Genomic DNA, 19,844 nt, shown 5'->3' with positions numbered 1-19,844 from the left:
CCACCCCACTGCTGCTGGGTGGGCGTGGAGCCGAGGAGATGGAACAGAGCTGGAGGGAGAAGTGTTCTTTGGAAAGAAATCTGGCTGTGAGACCCCCTGGGCTCAGCTGGGAAGCTCCTGGGGACAGATCTCAGCATGCTGCTGAACAGAAGGGTGGAGGAGAGGGTGGTTTTATTCAGAATCCATTTTTATTGGAATCCATTCCGAATAAACCATGGTTTTATTCTGGTTTTATTCGGAAATAATACTTATTCAGAAAAAATTATTTTATTCGGTTTTATTCGGAATCCATTCCCAAGGATTTGATGATTTTTGAGTCGTGGAGCCTTGGCACAGGGGAGTTTAGTTCTTGCTCGAAGCCGGCATGTTCTGAAGACAAGAAAACTGCCCCAGGAACAGGAGAACCAGCAGCCCATGTGAACGTGCACAGCTGAGTTTGAACACAATCCCAGTTTGAGCTGGAAGGGGGCTGGAGATGGTTCATGATCTTCTCACCCACAGCAAAACCTCAGCAGCAGAGGTTAGGAAACCATTCGGAGATGTAAACATCTCCCAAACCATCTCCCAGCCATAAAAACCCCCAAACCATCTCCCAGGCCATGAAACCCCCCAAACCATCTCCCAGGCCATAAAAACCCCCAAACCATCTCCCAAACCATCTCCCAGTCCATAAAAACCCCCAAACCATCTCCCAGTCCATAAAACCCCCCAAACCACCTCCCAAACCACCTCCCAGGCCATGAAACCCCCAAACCACCTCCCAGTCCATGAACACCATCAAACTATCTCCCAAACCATCTCCCAGGCCATAAAACCCCCCAAACCACCTCCCAGTCCATGAACACCATCAAACTATCTCCCAAACCATCTCCCAGGCCATAAAACCCCCCAAACCATCTCCCAAACCACCTCCCAGGCCATGAAAACCCCCAAACCACCTCCCAGTCCATAAAAAACCCCAAACCATTTCCCAGGCCATGAAAACCACCAAACCACATCCCAAACCACCTCCCAGGCTACGAAAACCCCCAAACCACCTCCCAGGCCATAAAACCCCCCAAACCATCTCCCAAATAATCTTCCAGGCCGTAAAAACCCCCAAATCACCTCCCAGGCTATGAAAACCCCCAAGCCATGCTGGCTCCCTGCGCTTTGAGGAGCTCAGCGGCTCAGAGGAAGGCAGGGGGAGCAGCAGGAGGTGGAAGGTGTTGGGGTGGTGCAGGTTTGTCCTGTGCCAGCTGGGTCAGCTCAGGATGAGCAGAGTGAGGCCCCAGATGTGCTGCCAGCTCCCCCAGCCGCCGTGCAGGACAGAGGAGAGCAACTTGAGAAGAACAAGGAGAACTGCTGCCACTTCAAAACTCGGCTGGGAATTGATGCCAGGCCTCCAACAGACTGATGCTCCTTTCTTCTCCCGTTAATTAATTCCTCTGCCTGCAGTGCATTTCCATCTTTTATTTGTGTGGCAATCAAAGGCTGCGAGCAGCGAGGCTCACATGAGGAACAGACCCATCCAACCTTTTTTTAATCTTCCTGTATCAGCTCCTCACCCTCTCCTCGTGCTGCCACGCTGCAGCTGAAGCACAGATGCCAGGAGAGGGCTTTGCTGGAGGAGGAAGGGGCAGGCAGAGCCCCGGGCTTTGCTCCCAGCAGGTCTCCTTGGCTTCGAGAGGAGGAGGAATATCGGAATCTGAGGTATTGATGATCCCAAAATTGTAGAAAGCCTCTGTCTGTCAGCCCCGCTGCCAGAGAAGAAGCCATAATTGGTCTGTGCTGGTTTCAAGGTTGTTTATTCTGTTTCTCTCTAACATGTTCTGCTGCCCTGCCGCAGCTCTGTCCTGCAGGGCAGCGTGTGGGGCTCTGCCCTCAGTGGGATGGTACAAACATTAAATACCAGAAACTACCTGTGCTGGATTTACAATAACGTGCCAATATCTGTCACCTACGTTGGACAGTGTGTCCCCAGCCTGAACCAACAGAAAAATGCCAACACCACAGTGAAACATGGAGGGCATGAAGAAGGAGAAAAAGGACAAGGCACACCCAATTTCCTCCATCTTGTCCCCTTTGGACCCCTTATCTAGAATCCTAAAATTTTACTTTTGCACCCGTGCCACACTTAATTATTCCTTATATCAAACACTCAGAGCTGGTAATTCATCCTGTAAGATTGAAAACTCTTTTCCATGGGCAGAGATCACAGCCAGTGTCTCTGGGGGCTCTGTCCAGGGGGGGTCCTGACCCCTGCCAGGGCAGCCAGAGGGAATTCCTGGATTCCCACAGAGGAATAGGGCTGAGTTCTGCTCAGAGACACAAACGGGCAATTACGGGGTCACCTGAGAAGTGCCTGGTGATTTACAGCCTCGTTAAAAGGTGATGCTAAAAGCTGGGAAGATTTGTAGCATCTGCACGGAAACCCTGGGCCTGACCCTCACACCCCAGACAGGAGAGATTAAATATCCAAGGGGGCCTGGGGTGGCTTGGAGGGAGAGCCCCACACATCTGGCAGTGCTTGGCTGAGGCTGAAGGCCCTGGCAGGGTGTAAGGAAATGGAATTCCCTCCTTGCCCTGCTGAGGCTCCTCCTGCGGTGGCCTCTGGGACAGGAAGGTGCAGCCCAAGTGGAGATGGGCTTTGCTGGGAAGGGAAATCATCTCCAGTGGGAGAGAGCCAGGGCTGGGATCTTCCTGCCTGGGGGAAGCTCAGCCTGATCCCAAAGAGCGGCTCTGAAGGAGCTTCGTGGCTCGTGGGTCAGTTCCTGTGTCCAGCGTGGGGGTGACAGCTTGGGACAGACTCTGGGACCCTCCTCTGGCCTTGGGAGGCTGCAGAGGTGCAGGTGGTGGAGCCTTTGCTGCTGGAGCAGTGCAGCGTTCTCATTTCTCCTGCTCCATCCTGCTGCTTGCAGTTCTGGCTTGTTAGAGGGAAGAAATCCCAAATCCTGGCTGGGAGCGAGAGGTGGAGGAGTGGGCTGATGGCAGAAGGGGGTTTGAGATCCCACACCTTGTCTCCAGGCTGAAAAAGAAGATCTGTGCTTCAGAGGAAATTTAAAAATTGTATTTTTTAGGTGACCTTTATGTAAAAAAGCCCAACCAAAAGTTCCTGTGAGGGCAAAGGCATGGTAGAAGCAGAAACTGCAGTTCCATCAAGCTGGAATTCCTAAATAATCCATAAATAACAAAGGCTGCAGGTTTGGAAGTTGCTTTCTTTCCTTGTTTGAGGAAAGGGAGAAAAAAATTAAACCTGTGTCTAAAGCCTGTTGCAAGGAAATGAATTGCAAATGAGAAAAACAAATTTGAGTTAATTCCTCTTTTCCGAGCACGGCTCCATTCAGTGTTCTGGGAGTCAGGGGATTTAGGGATCTGGAGATAGCGTCAGTGTTTTTGGGTAACAAGTACAAACTGTAGCAGCTTTTAAGGCTTCAGAAGCTGTTTTTGATTAGGATCTTTTCTTTTGACAACTTTTTTTTTTCTTTTCAGGAAAAAAAAAAAGGAGGGAGGAGGAGGAAAGGGCTTTTTGTAACACACTTGGGTTAGAGATGAGGGAAAATCTGTTTGAAATATGCAGGGACCTGAAAGCAAATCTTGAGTGAATAATAAGTTTAACTGACCTTAAAATATCCCATTGCCATGAGGGATTTGAGAGTAATACTTCAAATGGATTTTTGATAAGGCTCTGCAGGCTGTGGGGAATTGAATATTTTTACCCAATACGTTTTCTGATCTAAAATTTTCACAATAACTGGGGGGAAAAAAAACTATTTGGGAATGCCTAAAGAGGGGTTGGGGTTGTGTTGTTTTACTCTAAAGCTGCTGCTGTGCAGGGAAAAACCAATTTGCTGCAAGGTCACTTTCCAGAACTACTTCAATTCCCTAATATTTAAATTTAATCATGGAGCAGGATTCCTGCTGGCTGCCTGGGTGGCACCCTTGGTATTCCATGGGGGCATCCATGGGGGAATTATCCCTGTGCCCACTGGCACAGGGTGTGTGCCAAGCCTGAGTGACGAGGCTCAGGCTGGGCCAGGGGAGGTTGAGGTGGGATTTTAGGAAAAATTCCATCCTGGAAATGCTGCCCAGGGCAGGGCTGCTGTTCCTGAATCCAGGGCTGTGCTCTCCGGGCTTTTCCTCACCAGGGGCTGCCCCCGAGCTGCTGCAGCCTTGCTCCTTCCAGGCCTTTAATCCCTGGGAATCACTGAGGTTGGAAAAGCCTCTGAGATCTGAGTCCAACCGTTCCCCAGCACTGCCCCTGTCCTCGCTGGGAACATGGATTTGCCCAATCCTGGGGTATTTTCCTCACTGGGAACATGGATTTGGTCAGTCCTGGGGCGTTTTCCTCACTGGGAACATGGATTTCCTGATCCTGGATGTTTTCCTCACTGGAAACGTGGATTTGCCCAGTCCTGGGGTGTTTTCCTCACTGAGAACATGGATTTACCCAATCCCAGAGTGTTTTCTTCACTGGGAACATGGATTTACCCAATCCCGAGGTGTTTTCCTCACTGGGAACACAGATCTACCCTGATCCTGTGGTGTTTTCCTCACTGCCCAGTCCTGGGGTGTTTTCCTCAGTGGGAACATGGATTTGCCCAGTCCTGGGGTGTTTTCTTCACTGGGAACATGGATTTACCCAATCCCAGAGTGTTTTCCTCACTGGGAACATGGATTTACCCAATCCCAAGGTGTTTTCCTCACTGGGAAGAGCTCACACCCGAGGCTGGGATGTGCTGGGACACTTCCTCATTGTGCTCCCTGTGGAAAAGGCAGAGTGGGGACAAACCAGCAGAATCCCTGGAGTCTGGCACTTCCCTGGGGTGTGGGGCAGGATTTGGGATGGATTCTCCTGCTTGGGAACAGGCTCTGCCCGGGGTGGGGTCAGGGACACCCCAAAGGGCTTTTTGGGAAGGGTCCAACTCCTCCAGAGCAGATTTAGGTGCAGAGGGTGCATTTGTGTTCCCTCCACAGCGATTCCTGCACAGACCCTGGTACTGAGTGGGGACTGGGGAGCCTGAACTGGTGGGACTGGTGTGGACTGGTGTGGGTGGGGCTGCTGGCTCTGGGGCTGTCTGGAGCTGCCTCCTCCTGAGCCGTGGCAGTGCTCGGGGTCCCGGCCACCACTCAGCTGCAGCTTTCCATGGAAATGTGCAAAAATTCCTATTTTTGATCCTTGTCCTCCTTCAAATCCAGCTGGAATGGGCCAGTGGGATCTGACAGGGCAGACAGACAGAGCATGTGATTGCTCCAGCCACACTTCCTTAGGAAACCAGGCTAAAAATAAGCAAAATCCACTTCTTTCCCACAAATAGCTCCAGCTGCCACAAACTGAAGCTTTTCCAGTGAAAAGAAGTGTTTTGTTAGAGAATTCCCAGTTAGAGAATTCCTCCTGCTGGAGGGAGCACTGACAGGACAGATGGAGCCCCCATCTCCATCACCTGGGGCTCACTCAGAGCTCTGGGAGCTGCAGAAAATTCAGGATATCCTGGAATTCCAGAGTGGTTTGGGTTGGAGGGACCTTAAAGCCCATCCAGAGCCACCCCTGCCAAGGGCAGGGACACCTTCCACTATCCCAGGTTCTCCAAGCCCTGTCCAACCTCTGCTGGGACATTCCTGAGCCTTCCCAACATCTCCACAGCCCCTTTTGCCATGGCTGGAGGAACAGCTTTCCTTTTTTTTGTGCAGCAAAGTTCATCATCCACCCCAGCTCCCTCCTCAGTGGGGATTTCCTTCACCTGGGGACCAGCTGAGCAGGGGGAGGGGGCTCCCAGCAGCAGCCCCACATTCCCAAGCCTCCCAGGTGGTCCAGGCTGGGCTGGATTTGTGGGGTTTCTCCCTTACCTGTGCAGGCAGCAGCTGTGGGGTCAGTGTGAGGGGCTGCAGGGGAGCCCTGCACACACTGGGAGGGGCTGAGCCGGTTCAGGAGACCAGAAGCGTTTGCTCCATGCTGGGGATCCTCTCCCAATTCCCTTTTGCTGGATGGGATGGCACAGAGAAGTTTGGGAATGGTGGCTCCCAGCCCTGCCATGCTGCGGGTGAAGCTCCTCGCCAGGAAATGAGGCTTTTTCTGATAGTATATATTTAAAAAAACAGCTAAATTTGTTTCCCATCTTCCCTCAGGCTGGATTACAAATTTGACACAGATGGGGCATCTTTGTTGTTTCTGTGGAAAACTGGATGCATTTTCTTTTCCATCCCAAGGAGAGCAGCGTGACAGACCCGAGACAAACACCACAAAAACCAGTTGTGGGCTTTGGGGCAGGGGGGACAGATGAGCTCCTCCAGCCTGGAGCCATCCTGAGCTGGGACACGTGTGGGACGTGGCTGTGGACAGGCAGAACCTGCTCTGGGGGGGACACACGCAGGATTTCAAGCAGCACTCGGTGCTTGCTCAGCAGGGCAGAGCCAGGCTGGGTGGGAAGTGTTTCTGCAGAGGTTTCCATGAGATGTGGGCACGGATCAGCCCCTGGAGGTGGAGGTGGTGCTGCTCTGAGGGCAGGGGCTCGCCCCTCACATCCCTGATTTCCGAGCATCACATCCAACCATGATTAATTCCATCTGAGCCTCGGCGATGCCAGCAGGACCTGGTGGCCCTGGCACGTGGCATCGGAGCCCAGAAAGCACCAAGTGCTCCTTTTGTCCTTTGGCGAGAGGAGAAACTGGATAAATGACTCGAAACCCTTGGGATGGGTCATGGTAGGAATTGTGGGGCTGGGGGGATCTTTTTATTCCCTGAATGTTTTGGGGAGTCCTTCCTCTTGCCCTGGCTGTGCAGGAGGGAGGGGACAGCCAGGGGACAGCCAGCCCTGCCCACGGTGGCCTTGGAGCCATCTGGAGAGCTCGGCTGCCCCTTCCCGTGGCTCCGCCGGGGTCCGGGCTCGGCCGCCCCATACTGAGATCAAATAACCACAAACAGCCCGAAATTATTCATGGCTCTGGGGACTTGTCTGCTGCCCCTCAGCAGCTGCTGATCAGATCAGGGCAGCTGCCGATCGGCCGGCAGCGGGAGGGGCCGCCGCTGGCAGGCATGTGTGGGTAATTCCTCCTCCTCTTCCTCCTCTTCCTTCCCTCCTTCCCTCCTTCCTTCCTTCCTTCCTTCCTTCCTTCCTTCCTTCCTTCCTTCCTTCCTTCCTTCCTTCCTTCCTTCCTTCCTTCCTTCCTTCCTTCCTTCCTTCCTTCCTTCCTTCCTTCCTTCCTTCCTTCCTTCCTTCCTTCCTTCCTTCCTTCCTTCCTTCCTTCCTTCCTTCCTTCCTTCCTTCCTTCCTTCCTTCCTTCCTTCCTTCCTTCTCCTTCCCTCCTTCCTTCCTGGATGGGTGGATGGATGGATGATGGATGGATGGATGGATGAGGGATGGATGGATGAGGGATGGATGGATGAGGGATGGATGGGATTTTGGGAATAAATCCCTCCCTGGCAGGGTGGGCAGGCCCTGGCATGGGTGCCCAGAGAAGCTGTGGCTGCCCCATGATCCCTGGAAATGTCCAGGCCAGGCTGGAGGAACCTGAGATAGTGGAAAGGTCCCTCCCTTCCTTTTCCTTCTGCTCAGCCAAGCACCAGGAAGTGAAAGAATTCCTATTTCTGCTGTCTGTGTAACCCCAATGATTTTTGTCACCTTTTGATACCTTCCCTGTGCTCTCCTCCATCAAGGAGGGAAACCAGGCAGGACCAGCCTGTTGCTGTGAGGACATAATTTAGTGATAATTAATGAGTTTAATTTTTAAATTTGTAATTGAAACCAAGATCTTTAGCTAGAGTGGTCTTGGGGATTTTTTTCTGTTTTGTTTTTTTTTTTTTTTTTAAAGAAACCTTGGAATAGTCAGGGTTAGTGGTCCCCCCTTCCCTCCCCAGCAGCTCCGAGAGCAATTTTTCCTTATTTATTGGTGCTCCCAAGGACCCCAGTCAGCAGAGGGATAAAACCTGTCACCAGTGTGTGTGCTGCAGGTTCAGAGGAGGGTAATTTGTGTTTCCCCTGCTCAGGTCAGGTCATAAAGCAGCAGATCCACGGGAGGGGAGAGGCTGTTTAAAGGCTGCCTGTGCTGAAAGGTGCAATAATCCGCCGGATTACTTACCAGGGGAGCTGCAGGGAAATTTACTGCCTTGCAAAGGGATTATCCCAGCGCTGCTGCCAGCGGGTTTCTTCCCTTTTTTTCCTAAGAGGAAGGAAGTTTTTCATTGAATTCCTGCTGCCGGAGCCCGCGGGGGCTGCTCCCCGCAGCTTTCAAGGCTCGGAAGGGAGGAATCCATCCCGACCCCGCCGGGTTTTAGGTTTTATCCCCATCTCCCCGCCCAGGTGGGACAGGGAAACTGGAGCCGGAATTCGGGTGGTGTTTGCAGCGCCTTCACTGCACAGGATTGAGCTGCTGGAGGGGTCGAGTTTGCTCCAGAGGGATAAAACAGGAGGAGGAATAAGCAGGAGGAGGGACAAACAGAAGAAGGAATAACCAGGAGAAAAAATAACCAGGAGAAGGGATAACCAGGAGGAGGAATAACCAGGAGAAGGGATAACCAGGAGAAGGGATAACCAGGAGAAAAAATAACCCGGGGAAGGGATAACCAAGAGGAGGAATAACCAGGAGAAGGGATAACCAGGAGGAGGGATAACCAGGGGAAGGGATAACCAGGAGAAGGGATAACCAGGGGAAGGGATAACCAAGAGGAGGGATAAAGAAAAGAAGGGGATAACCAGGAGGATGAATAACCAGGATGAGGGATAAAGAGGAAAAGGGATGACCACGAGCAGGAATAACCAGGAGGAAAAGGGATAACCAGGAGGAAAAGGGATAACCAGGAGGAAAAGGGATAACCAGGAGGAGAGATGACCACAAGGAATCAAATTCTATCTAGCCAGCCACAAGGAAAGAGCAGAGCCAAGCCCGGGATGGGCACCAGAAATCAGCCTCAGCAGAGGTTTCCCTCCATGCCCACACACCTCCATCCTGGCACAAGCGGTTTTTATAGGGAAAATTCCACCTGAGGCCAAGATTTCAGCAATCAGTCTTTTCTTCTATTCAGAGTCCATAGGTTAATAAGATTTTCTTTTTTGGTGATGAGGGAGAACAAATCAGTGTCTGGAGTTTGTTGAATCCTTTGATGAAATTTACGGGAATTTGGGAACGCTGCATTCACATGGATCTGCCTGAGGATTTCCATGATTTCCATCTCGGGTGGTTCAGGGGATGATCAGCCCCTGGGGTTTCTGTATCTCCCCAGATATGTCCCATCTCCTGGCGAGCTGCACCTTCTTACTTGGAAATCAGTTTCCAATCTACACCCGGTCTCACCTGTGAGGGTGGGGGGAATCCTAATACAAACATGTATACTCTAACAAATATTCAATATCAAATATATCATATTAGAAATGGCACAAATTATATCTACTCCACATAACAGTTTTGTTTGGTTTCCTTCCCCTGGAAGGCAGGAGCGGGGGCTGGGGCAGCCAAACCCTTTAATTGTGTGCAATGAAGGCTGACAGTGCCGAGGCACAGCCTTTAAAAGGGGTACTGAACCTTTAATTCCTGAATAAATCATCTCCAGTCTGTTGCTCCTTCATCTGCAAGCTGTCTGAGCGGGACACACGGGCACTGCTGGGCAGGGTCATTTGGAGATCAGAGCCCTGGGCTGAGCAGGGTCACAGGCAGGACACCTGCCACAGCCTGTCCCCTCCGGGAGAGGAGATTCCGGGCCGAGGGGCTTCATTCCAGAGGGATGGAGAGCTGCCAGTGCAGCCCTGGGCACAGCCCCAGCCCGGGGTCACACCAGGCTGGGCACGTGCCAGCCCCCAGCCCCCCTGTTCTGAGGGGTTTTTGGGCATTCAGTGCCCCACCAGGCTGAGCATCTTCCAGCCCCTCTATTCTGAGAAGGTCTGGGCATTCAGTGCCCCATTATGGCTGGGCACCTTCCAGCCCCCTGTTCTGAGGGGTTTTTAGGGTTCCACTGCCCCACCAGGCTGGGCATGTGCCAGCCCCTCTATTCTGAGGGGGTTTTAGGGTTTCAGTGCCCCATTATGGCTGGGCACCTTCCAGCCCCCATTTCCTGAGGGGTTTTTAGGGTTTCAGTGCCCCACCAGGCTGGGCACCTTCCAGCCCCCATTTCCTGTGGGGTTTTTGGGCATTCAGTGCCCTGTCATGGCTGAGCACCTTTCAGCTGCCCTGTTCTGAGGGTTTTTTGGGGATTCATGGCGCTGTTCTCTTTCCTACCTGTTTTCACCCCAGCAGTGGCTCCAGCAGCGTTGTCACTCACAGTTGTTCAAACCCCATCAGGGAGGAGTCCCTGGGGGCTCTTTTTGGACCCATCAGGGACAGACCCAGCAGTGCTGGCTGTGAGGGGTTCCTGGCACTGTCACTGGGGAGCTCAGGTGGCATTTTTGGGGCCACCCCATATCTCGTAGCTGCTCCACAGTGGAGGAGGGTGAGGAGGGGTCATCCCAAACCCCTTTAAGAGAGCAAAGAGCCTCTTCTCCAGTGCGGGGAAGGAGCTGTGCCCCAATTGAGGCTGATTCCTGCTCTCCATAATCCACTTTACACCCTAAGGACCCGGCTGGAATCACCCTCCAAGGAAAACGCCCTCCAGGGCCTGGAGCTGCCCATGATTGCAGCCTCTGGCCTTCCACACAGGCATAAAATGCGATGGAAATTTGGGTTTTGGGAAGTGAAGTGAGTTTGGGGACTGCAGGGTTGGGGGTACACGGTCTTTTCCACACCTTCCTGCCGGGAATCCTGGGATCCCAGGGGGTCTGGGTGGGAAAAGCAGCCAGAAAGTGTTTGGCAGCCCCGGTTCTTGTGGGGGTTAATAACTGGGTGCAAATGTTGGCTCCGGCTTCTATCTCCCCCTGCCTTCACTGAACAGCTGCAGATCCGGGTGCCACCTCCAGCCCAAACCTCCCAGACCCCAGGGCAGCCCCCCGGGGAGGGCTGGGGGGCTCAGACCCTGCAGGGACCACCCATGGCACAACCCCCCCGAATTTTCCTCCTCCTCTAAGACTCTTCACCCACCCGAACCCAGCCCAGGGACCCCGTGGGGTGGCACTGGGAGAGCTCTGGGGTCCTGGTGTGGGCCAGAGACCCCCCCAGCCGTGCTCCTCTGGGGGTGAGGGGGGAATCTGGAGTTTCTGGGGGGCAGGAGGAGCCCCTGGGGATGCTCCAGCTGGGAGCACGACCCGCCAAAGCCCCTCACTGTTCCATGTATCAAACGGTAATTAGGAGCAAAGGGCAGAGGGGTGCAAAGGAGCATTAATAAATTATCTGCCTGCTTGTTAATTGACGGGTCTCAGTCAGCCCGTGGTGGAGCCCAGGGCTTGGCTCCCCTTCCAGGCGCATCACAGCCTTGTTACTGCCCTCATTAGCATATTCAGGTCTCCCTGCTTAAAGCCAATTAGCTCCCGGCCAGGCCTGATTGGGAAGCCGCGGCCTCATTTGCACATTTTTGAATCGGTGAAAGAATCAAAAATAATGGAGGCGGCTCGGGGATGGGGAGCGCTGGGGGGGCTCTGCCAGGACCTGCTGGGGAAGGCGAGGGGGAACGGCTCGGTAATTAGGATAAAAAGGAACGTGGGCTAATTTGGTCCCCAGCGGCTTGGGGAACTCATCCCTCCTGGTTCATCCCTTTCCCAGCTCATTCCTTCCCAGTTCACCCCTTCCTAACTCATCCCTCCCAGTTCACCCCTTCCTAACTCATCCCTCCTAGTTCATCCCTTCCCAGTTTACCCATCCCAGTTTAGCCCCTTCCCAGTTCTTCTCTCCCAGTTCCCCCTTCCCAGCTCATCCCTCCCAGTTCATCTCCTTCCCAGTTCATCCCTTCCCCAGCTCTTCCCTTCCCCAGCTCTTTCCTCCTGGTTCATCCCTTCCCACTTCATCCCTCCTGGCTCATCCCCCTCTCAGCTCTTCCCTTTCCCAGTCCCATCCTCTTCCCAGTCCCAATCCCTTCCCAGTCCCATGCCAGTCCCATGCCCTTCCCAGTCCCATGCCCTTCCCAGTCCCTTCCCAGCTCATCCTTTCTCAAGCTCTTCCCTCCCAGTCTATCCCTTTCCCAGTCTATCCCTTTCCCAGTCCATCCCTTCCCCAGTCCATCCCTTTCCCAGTTCATCCCTTTCCCAGTTCATCCCTTTCCCAGTTCACCGATCCCATCCCCATCCCTTTCCCTCTCCCCCCATCGTGCCCTGAATTTGGGGCTGGATCTGGGTCTGGGGCTGGATTTGGGGCTGGATCTGGGTCTGGATTAGGGGCTGGATCTGGGGCTGGATCTGGGGCTGGATTAGGGGCTGGATCTGGGGCTGGATTTGGGTCTGGATTTGGGTCTGGATTCGGGGGCTGGATTACGGGCTGGGTCTGGGGCTGGATTTGGGTCTGGATTTGGGTCTGGATTTGGGGCTGGATTCGGGGCTGGATTTGGGTCTGGATTTGGGGCTGGATTTGGGTCTGGGTTCGGGGGCTGGATTACGGGCTGGGTCTGGGTCTGGATTCGGGGCTGGATTCACCCCTCGCCGCCGCCTTTCCCCAGCGGAGCGGAGCGCTGCTATTTGAGCTGCCCGCAGGAAAAGGGCTCTATCTGCGATTTTCCAGCCCGGTTCCAGTCTGCCAAGCGGGAGCAGCCGTGGGGGCACAAAGGCAGCCTTGTCCCGCCGCGGGAAGCCGGGTCACGGTTCACGGGCAGATCCGGCCGGTACCGGGGTCTGCCGCAGGAGAAATCTGTCCCAAGCCCCCTCCGCCTTCCAAACTATTTTATATTTGCACAAAAACCGTTCTGTCCCCTCCCGCTGGCTGCCACCCTGCCCGCGGGGGTGTCCCCTGGAGCTGGGGGTGTCCCCTGGAGCTGGGGGTGTCCCCTGCCCATCACCACTGAGCTGTCCTGGGTTTGTCCCCAGTGTGCCCTGGTTGGTCCCCCATTCTGGGTTTGTCACCAATGTGCTCTGGGTTTGTCCCCAGCGTGCCCAGGGTTGTCCCCAGCGTGCCCAGGGTTGTCCCCAGGGTGCTCTGGTTTTGTTCCCAGGGTGCCCTAGTTTTGTCCCCAATGTGCCCAGGGGTTGTCCCCAGCCAGACCAGGGTTTGTCCCCAGTGTGCCCAGGGTTTGTCCCCAGCCGTGGGTTTGTCCCCAATGTGCCCAGGGTTTGTCCCCAGGGTGCCCTGGGTTTGTCCCCAGGGTGCCCAGCCCCATCCAGGTCCCTGCAAAGTCCCTTTGCCCTGCAGACAGCTTCAGCCGTGTCCCCCCTCCCTCGGGCAGAAACCTCTGCCTTTCACTCCTTTTGGTCAGCTTTTGTGTCAGGGCTCATTTTGAAAAAATATTGATGGAGAGGGGATTTCCCCCCCCTTTTTTCTCGTTTTGGTGATAACACAGAACCTGCAAGCCTTGACCCGGTGTCACCCACCCCCCTGACCCCACAGCACCCATCATTCCCACGGGGGGCTGATCGGGGCTTTGGGCTGGAGCTGGATCCCTCTGGAAGTCTCTGCCTGGAATTTCCAGGGATGAGCTGTAGGCAGAGCCTGTCCTCCTGCCTGGGGCTGGGACAGAGTTCATTTTCTTCCTGGAGCTGCCCTGGGTGATAACTCAGGGATGCTTTGGGCTGGAGACTTATTTATCTCCTGAGAGCGCATCCCCTGATCTCTCAGCTCGGCGCTGGGAGGAGTTCTGCTCCAAAAATCATCAGGAATCGTGAACCAATTAACTCTGGAAAGTTGTGTTGGCCCAGTTTTTGAAGCTTGCTTTGATTCCCCGCCTGCTGTGGCTGTTAATCACTATTTAATGCAGCTTTCTGCATTTTTATCATCATTTTATCTGCTGTAATTTATTGTGTGTTACCTTAACCGAGGAAGCATTTTCATGTGTTGAATGTCTCTGTGTAGGAAACCCCTTCTCTGATGCCTCTCAAGTGCCAGCTGTTTTATTAATTAAAAACAAACATTTATCAGCTTAACAGAGAGGCAAAGGGGTTTTATCCCTCCTCCTGGGCACACAGTCTCCTCTGGAAATCCCAATTCCTTCCAAGGCTCCCCCAGTGCCGTGTCCGTACCTGCAGGCGCTGCTTGGCATTCCCACGGTGCTCTCTTAGGGTCAGCAAGAATTAACTGTAAATTTAATTAACCTTCCTAATGTTTGGGCTAAAAGTGGAGCGGAACAAAGCCGAGCTCTGCTCTTTGCCAGTTGAAGGCAGAGCTGGAGGGAGCTGGGTGTTATCAATAATTAACCGGGCTAATTTAGGGGAAGTGTTAGGGCGTTAATGAAAATGCGAAGTGTTTAATTACTGTGCGAGGAGCTGGGAGTGCTTGGGCTGCTGAGGAAGAGGAGGTGTTGCACAATTAATTGCTGATCCCAAGGGGATCCCGGGATGTCCCTGGGATGTCCCCGGGATGGGGCAGTTCATGGAATGAAGGTCCCTGCGCCCATCCCAGCCACAGGAGCCGCTGGGAGGCCCCTCCCAACCCGTGCTTCATTAAAACTTCTGTTAATTACGTTGTGATTAAGCTGTGGATGGTGTGGAAGGCCCTGGGGGGCTCAGCCTGGCCCTCTGCAGGAGGAAGGGAGGGATAAGAGGGCTTTTCCAGGACCTGGCTGGGTTTAGCGTGGGTTCTCCGGGTCCTGCATCCCCCGTGAATGCTGTGGGTAATAATTAATAATAATTGGGTAATAAACAATTTATGCCCTTGAAGGGCATCCCACTGTGCCAAAGCCCACCCTGGGTCAGGGGTGGCTCCGTGTGGTGGAAAAGTCTCTCTCCAAGCCGTGCTTCCAAAGAAAGGCTCAGCAGTCTCTGTTGTTCGGTCTCAAGGCAGTTTATTGCAAGTTATCTAAAATATTTTCTTCTGGAGCTGCTGCAGTTTGCTCAGCAGCTCAGGCAGAGGCACACACACACCCTGACATCCTCTCTGACTCCTTCTCCTCTTCTTCTTCTTCTTCTTCTTCTTCTTCTTCTTCTTCTTCTTCTTCTTCTTCTTCTTCTTCTTCTTCTTCTTCTTCTTCTTCTTCTTCTTCTTCTTCTTCTTCTTCTTCTTCTTCTTCTTCTTCTTCTTCTCCTTCTCCTTCTTCTCCTTCTACTTCTTCTCACCCCCTGCCCAGGATGTTTACAGTTTTTCCCCAATGCCTATTACCTATATTAGATGGTGCTTTTCTATATTTTATATGGTACATTACGTGTTACATGGGTACAGTTTTTCCCCAATGCCCATTACCTATATTAAATGGTGCCTTTCTACTCTAAACCAATCTGTGAGTGCCAACATCACCAAGAACATGGAGGTAAGGAAGAAGAAAGAGGAAGGACAGGACAGGCCCAAATCCCTCCATCTTAAACCTCTGACCCCCATGTACAAAACCAAAACCCCCCTGTACAGCACTCAAAAATTCTTCCCTCTACTTTCTGACTACTTCTACTATAATATCTAAACTTTTGTGACTTCTTGTTCTTCCTGCAGGGTTGGTAAATCATTCCATGGTTCAAACCCAAAATCACAGCTGTTTCCAGCTGCCTGCCAGGGTCTGAAATGCTTCTGACCTGGGCCTGGAACCTCCAAAAATGTCTGAGGGACATTTTGAGTTCCGACATCACTGGTGCCAAACAGAGGGGCTGTGCTGCCAGGTGAGGGCACCAAGGACAGGAATTGGCTCTAAAAACGCTGGCACTGTGCAAAAAAATGAAAATAAAAGTGTGGGGGGGTGAAAGCCACAAATGGCTTCTGCCTCTTGTCTGGGGGAGGGAGCTGTGGGGGCCCAGCGTCGCTCGCAAATGCTTTTAATAAAGTGTTCTTTCCTGAGTCCGGGGAAAAATCCCAGAAACCTCAAGCTTTTCCCATGACATAAGGAGCAGATGCTGCTGGGCAGAGCCGTGGCTGCCCCAGCACGGCCCTGGCACTGTCCCTGTCCCTGTCCCTGTCCCCATGGGGACCCGGCTCCCTGGCAGGCACAGCCCGAGCAGCGGGATGCAATTCTGGGATGAAATTCTGGGATGCAATTCCGGGATGCAATTCTGGGATGCAATTCTGGGATGCAATTCTGGGATGCAATTCCCAGAGAACCTGCAGCTGCCCCTGGCACTGTCCCAGAGCAGAACAGGGTTTGGAGCATTTGGGGACAGTGGAAGGTGTCCCCACCCTGGCAGGGGTGGCACTTCCCAAACATTCCAGGATGTTGTGATTCCCCTCGGGGTGGAGGGCAGCGGGGCAGGTGCCTGTGCTGGTGGCAGGGAGGACCCGATCTGTCCCACGGGGTGACGTGGCTGGGTAATTTCTGCAGTAATTAATGCGTCATTAAAGTGCACGAGGGAACAATCGGAGCAGCGGATTTTACCCCGCACAATGGCAGGGCCCTCAGGGTTTTTATGCCTTTCTTTTGAAAAGGAAACAGTCTTTTTCTGGCTTTAACTGCTCCCTGTCTGGGGGCAGAGGGGGAAGGAGCCTTGGTGGGCATCTCCATTCCCAGCTGTGCTTGGGCATCACCTCCAATGATGATGGGATTTTCCTCTGCAATCCCACCGGGGCTGAAACCTCCAGTTCGTGAAATCTGACTGGAGGCGGGATGAACACCAGCCCCCTCCCCAAATGTTTCTGTTGAGGTGCCGATCTGGGGGCAGGAGAAGGGCAGGAGGGATTTCCAGGGCTGGGAAGGAGTTCCAAGGGGGAGCAGCAGCCTGCAGGTGTCCCGTGGGTGCTGCTGGTGGGGCAGGTGACAGGGAGCTGTCGGAATCTGAGGTATTGATGATCCCAAAATTGTAGAAAGTCTCTGTCTGTCAGCCCCGCTGCCAAAGCAGAAGCCATAATTGGTCTGTGCTGGTTTCAAGGTTGTTTATTCTGTTTATCTCTAACATGTTCTGCTGCCCTGCCGCAGCTCTGTCCTGCAGGGCAGCGTGTGGGGCTCTGCCCTCAGTGGGATGGTACAAACATTAAATACCACAAACTACCTGTGCTGGATTTACAATAACGTGCCAATATCTGTCACCTACGTTGGACAGTGTGTCCCCAGCCTGAACCAACAGAAAAATGCCAACACCACAGTGAAACATGGAGGGCATGAAGAAGGAGAAAAAGGACAAGGCACACCCAATTTCCTCCATATTGTCCCCTTTGGACCCCTCATCTAGAAACCTAAAATTTTACTTTTGCACCTGTGCCACACTTAATTATTACTCATACCAAACACTCAGAGCTTGTAATTCACCCTGTAAGATTGAAAACTCTTTTCCATGGGCAGAGATCACAGCCAGTGTCTCTGGGGGCTCTGTCCAGGGGGGTTCCTGACCCCTGCCAGGGTCCCAGGGCAGCCAGAGGGAATTCCTGGATTCCCACAAGGAGCTCCTTCCCAGACCCTGGAGGGACAAAGAAAATGCTGAGAGCCCGGAGCTGGGGGCCTCCCAGGAAGGGTTCTGATGATGAGGAGGTGACCAGGGGGGTGTGACAAGGTGGGGCAGGAGGGAAAGGGGAGATGTGGCTGTGGCTAGGAAACCCTTGAACATTTCTGGCCGGGGTTTTGGGGCCTGTTGCCACCCCTGGTGACATCAGGTGGGAGCAGATGATGTCCCTGTGAAACGTAAATTTTAAGGCATGTAGAGATTTTGGAGGAGCTAAAATTTTAGTTAGAAATAAGCCTTACTAGAGTCAATTAAAATAAATGAGTAGGCCTTGATGAAGTTAAGAGTGAGTAGTTAACTAATAATTGATTGCTCGTCAGCACAATGTCTAGTTAGCTGGGTTTATAATGAAGAATATAAACTGACAAATAGCTTTTAGGAACATAAGACAATTGTGGCCTCCTCTGTTCTGAAACCAACTGAAGACAAGGAATTGGAGTTCCACCAAGAGTTCATTTGTCATATTGGCATTGAAAAGGTAGAAAGGTCAGAAGGAGGAAGACTTCATTGACTTCCTCATTTTGGGACCCCTCCTCATGAAAGGAACCCCCGACCCATTTCAAGGGACAAACCACGCATGCTGAATGGCTTTTGGAGTGATTAGCATACGAAGTGAGGAATGGGATGTACCAAAATAATGAATATGCATTTGTATTTTGTGTATTCAATACTTGTATGGATAAAAAGACTCTGTAATCACCTGGAAGCTGCGGTGTGGATTTGGGAGCTGTCCCACACACAATAAACACACACTTTGTAACTTTAAACTGTTAGAGAGTTTTTGTCCCTCACAGTTGGATATCGGTACTAGATCAATATCCAGATTTTTTTAATAAATCCCCTGTCTCCTCAGGAGCCTGATGCCACGGACCCTGGAGGGACAGATCACCATGGAGAAGACCCCCAGCTACTTTGTCACCAAGGAGGCCCCACGGCGCATCCACAACATGTCCCGGGACACCAAGCTGATCGTGGTGGTGCGGGACCCCGTGACCAGAGCCATCTCGGACTACACGCAGACCCTCTCCAAAAACCCCTCCATCCCCAGCTTCCAGGCCCTGGCCTTCAAAAACCTCAGCACGGGACTGATCGACACGAGCTGGAGCGCGGTGAGGATCGGCATCTACGCCAAGCACCTGGACAACTGGCTGCAGTACTTCCCGCTCTCCAAATTCCTCTTCGTCAGCGGGGAGAGGCTGGTCAGCGACCCCGCCGGGGAGATGGGCCGTGTGCAGGACTTCCTGGGGCTCCAGAGGCTGGTGACAGACAGACATTTCTATTTCAACCAGACCAAGGGCTTTCCCTGCCTGAAGAAGCCGGAGGGGGGGAGCAAACCCCGCTGCCTGGGGAAATCCAAGGGGCGGCCGCACCCCAGAATCGACGGGCAGGTGGTGCAGCGCCTGCGGGAGTTCTACAGACCCTTCAACATGAAGTTTTACCAGATGACAGGGCAGGATTTTGGGTGGGACTGAGCCCAGCCCCAGGGCACGCTGCCGGGCTGGCACCTGGGCTGCCAGGACTGCAGTTCAGGATGCCTGTGGTCACTGTGGTCAAGGGATGCCCGTGGTCATCGTGGTCAAGGGATCCTCATGGTCATCACTGTCCAGGGATGCCCATGGTCATTGTGGTCAAGGGATCCTCATGGCCAGTATGGTCCAGGGATATCCGTGGTCATTGTGGTCAAGGGATCCTCATGGTCATCATTGTCCAGGGATGCCCATGGCCATCATGGCCCAGGGATGCCCGTGGTCATTGTGGTCAAGGGATCCTCATGGCCAGTATGGTCCAGGGATGCCCATGGTCACTGTGGTTTGGGGATGCCCATGGTCATCATGGTCCAGGGATGCCTGTGGTCATCATGGCCCAGGGATGCCCATGGCCATCATGGCCCAGGGATGCCATTGGTCACATTGTCCAGGGATGGCCTTGGTCACATTGTCCAGGGATGCCCATGGTCATCGTTGTGCAGGGATGCCCATGGCTGCCCCACCAGCACCCTCCTCCCTTTGTTCTAATTTATATCGGACCTTTTCTGGCAAGAAACGGACTTTTCTGGAGTAGAGAGAAATATTTAATAAAAGCACAGATGAGCCCTCTCCCCTCCCTGAGCAGATTAAATATTCTTCCATATAAACCTCGCTGATCTCCGTTACCTGGGAGCGTTCTGGGTGGAAGGGTGGCTTTGTGTGCATGGATCCACGCCCAGAATGAAACCTTTGGAAACCTCTGCGGGGTTTTGCTTGACCAGGTTCTGGGGGTGACACAGTCCCTGCTGGCCAGGGGAGGGCTGGGCAGCAAACCCCAGTCCTGGGAGATCTTTTGGAGGTGGAAAAGAGTTTGTAGGAATTTCTCAACTGAGCAAAACAATGAACGGCAGCAGTTCTGAAAAAATGCCTGGTCCTGGCTTAGGGAGAGGGAGCTGTGGGTCACCTTCCCATGTTCCTTGGGTGGCCTTTCTAACCCTTAGCAGGAAAATTCCACCTTCTCCACAATTTTCCCATCTCTGCCCATTCAGTTCAATAA

The 19,844-nt window shown here is 53.1% G+C and overlaps 1 protein-coding gene across 1 annotated transcript in view; it reads left to right on the top strand.

Annotated features, from left to right (window-relative positions):
* HS3ST6 (heparan sulfate-glucosamine 3-sulfotransferase 6) overlaps positions 1 to 19,424 on the top strand; it is a 30,337-nt gene extending 10,913 nt beyond the window's left edge. The window contains exon 2 of the mRNA XM_030284461.4: positions 18,175 to 19,424. Coding sequence (XP_030140321.1) covers positions 18,175 to 18,793 — 619 coding nt within the window. The 3' untranslated portion in view covers positions 18,794 to 19,424. The remainder of the gene's footprint in view (positions 1 to 18,174) is intronic.
* The last annotated feature ends 420 nt before the right edge of the window (positions 19,425 to 19,844 follow it).

Source organism: Taeniopygia guttata, chromosome 14 (genome assembly GCF_048771995.1).
Source record: "Taeniopygia guttata chromosome 14, bTaeGut7.mat, whole genome shotgun sequence".
Classification (NCBI taxonomy): domain Eukaryota; kingdom Metazoa; phylum Chordata; class Aves; order Passeriformes; family Estrildidae; genus Taeniopygia; species Taeniopygia guttata.
The sequence above is the reverse complement of the archived record's forward strand: the minus strand, read 5'-3'. Positions and strand labels throughout refer to the sequence as shown.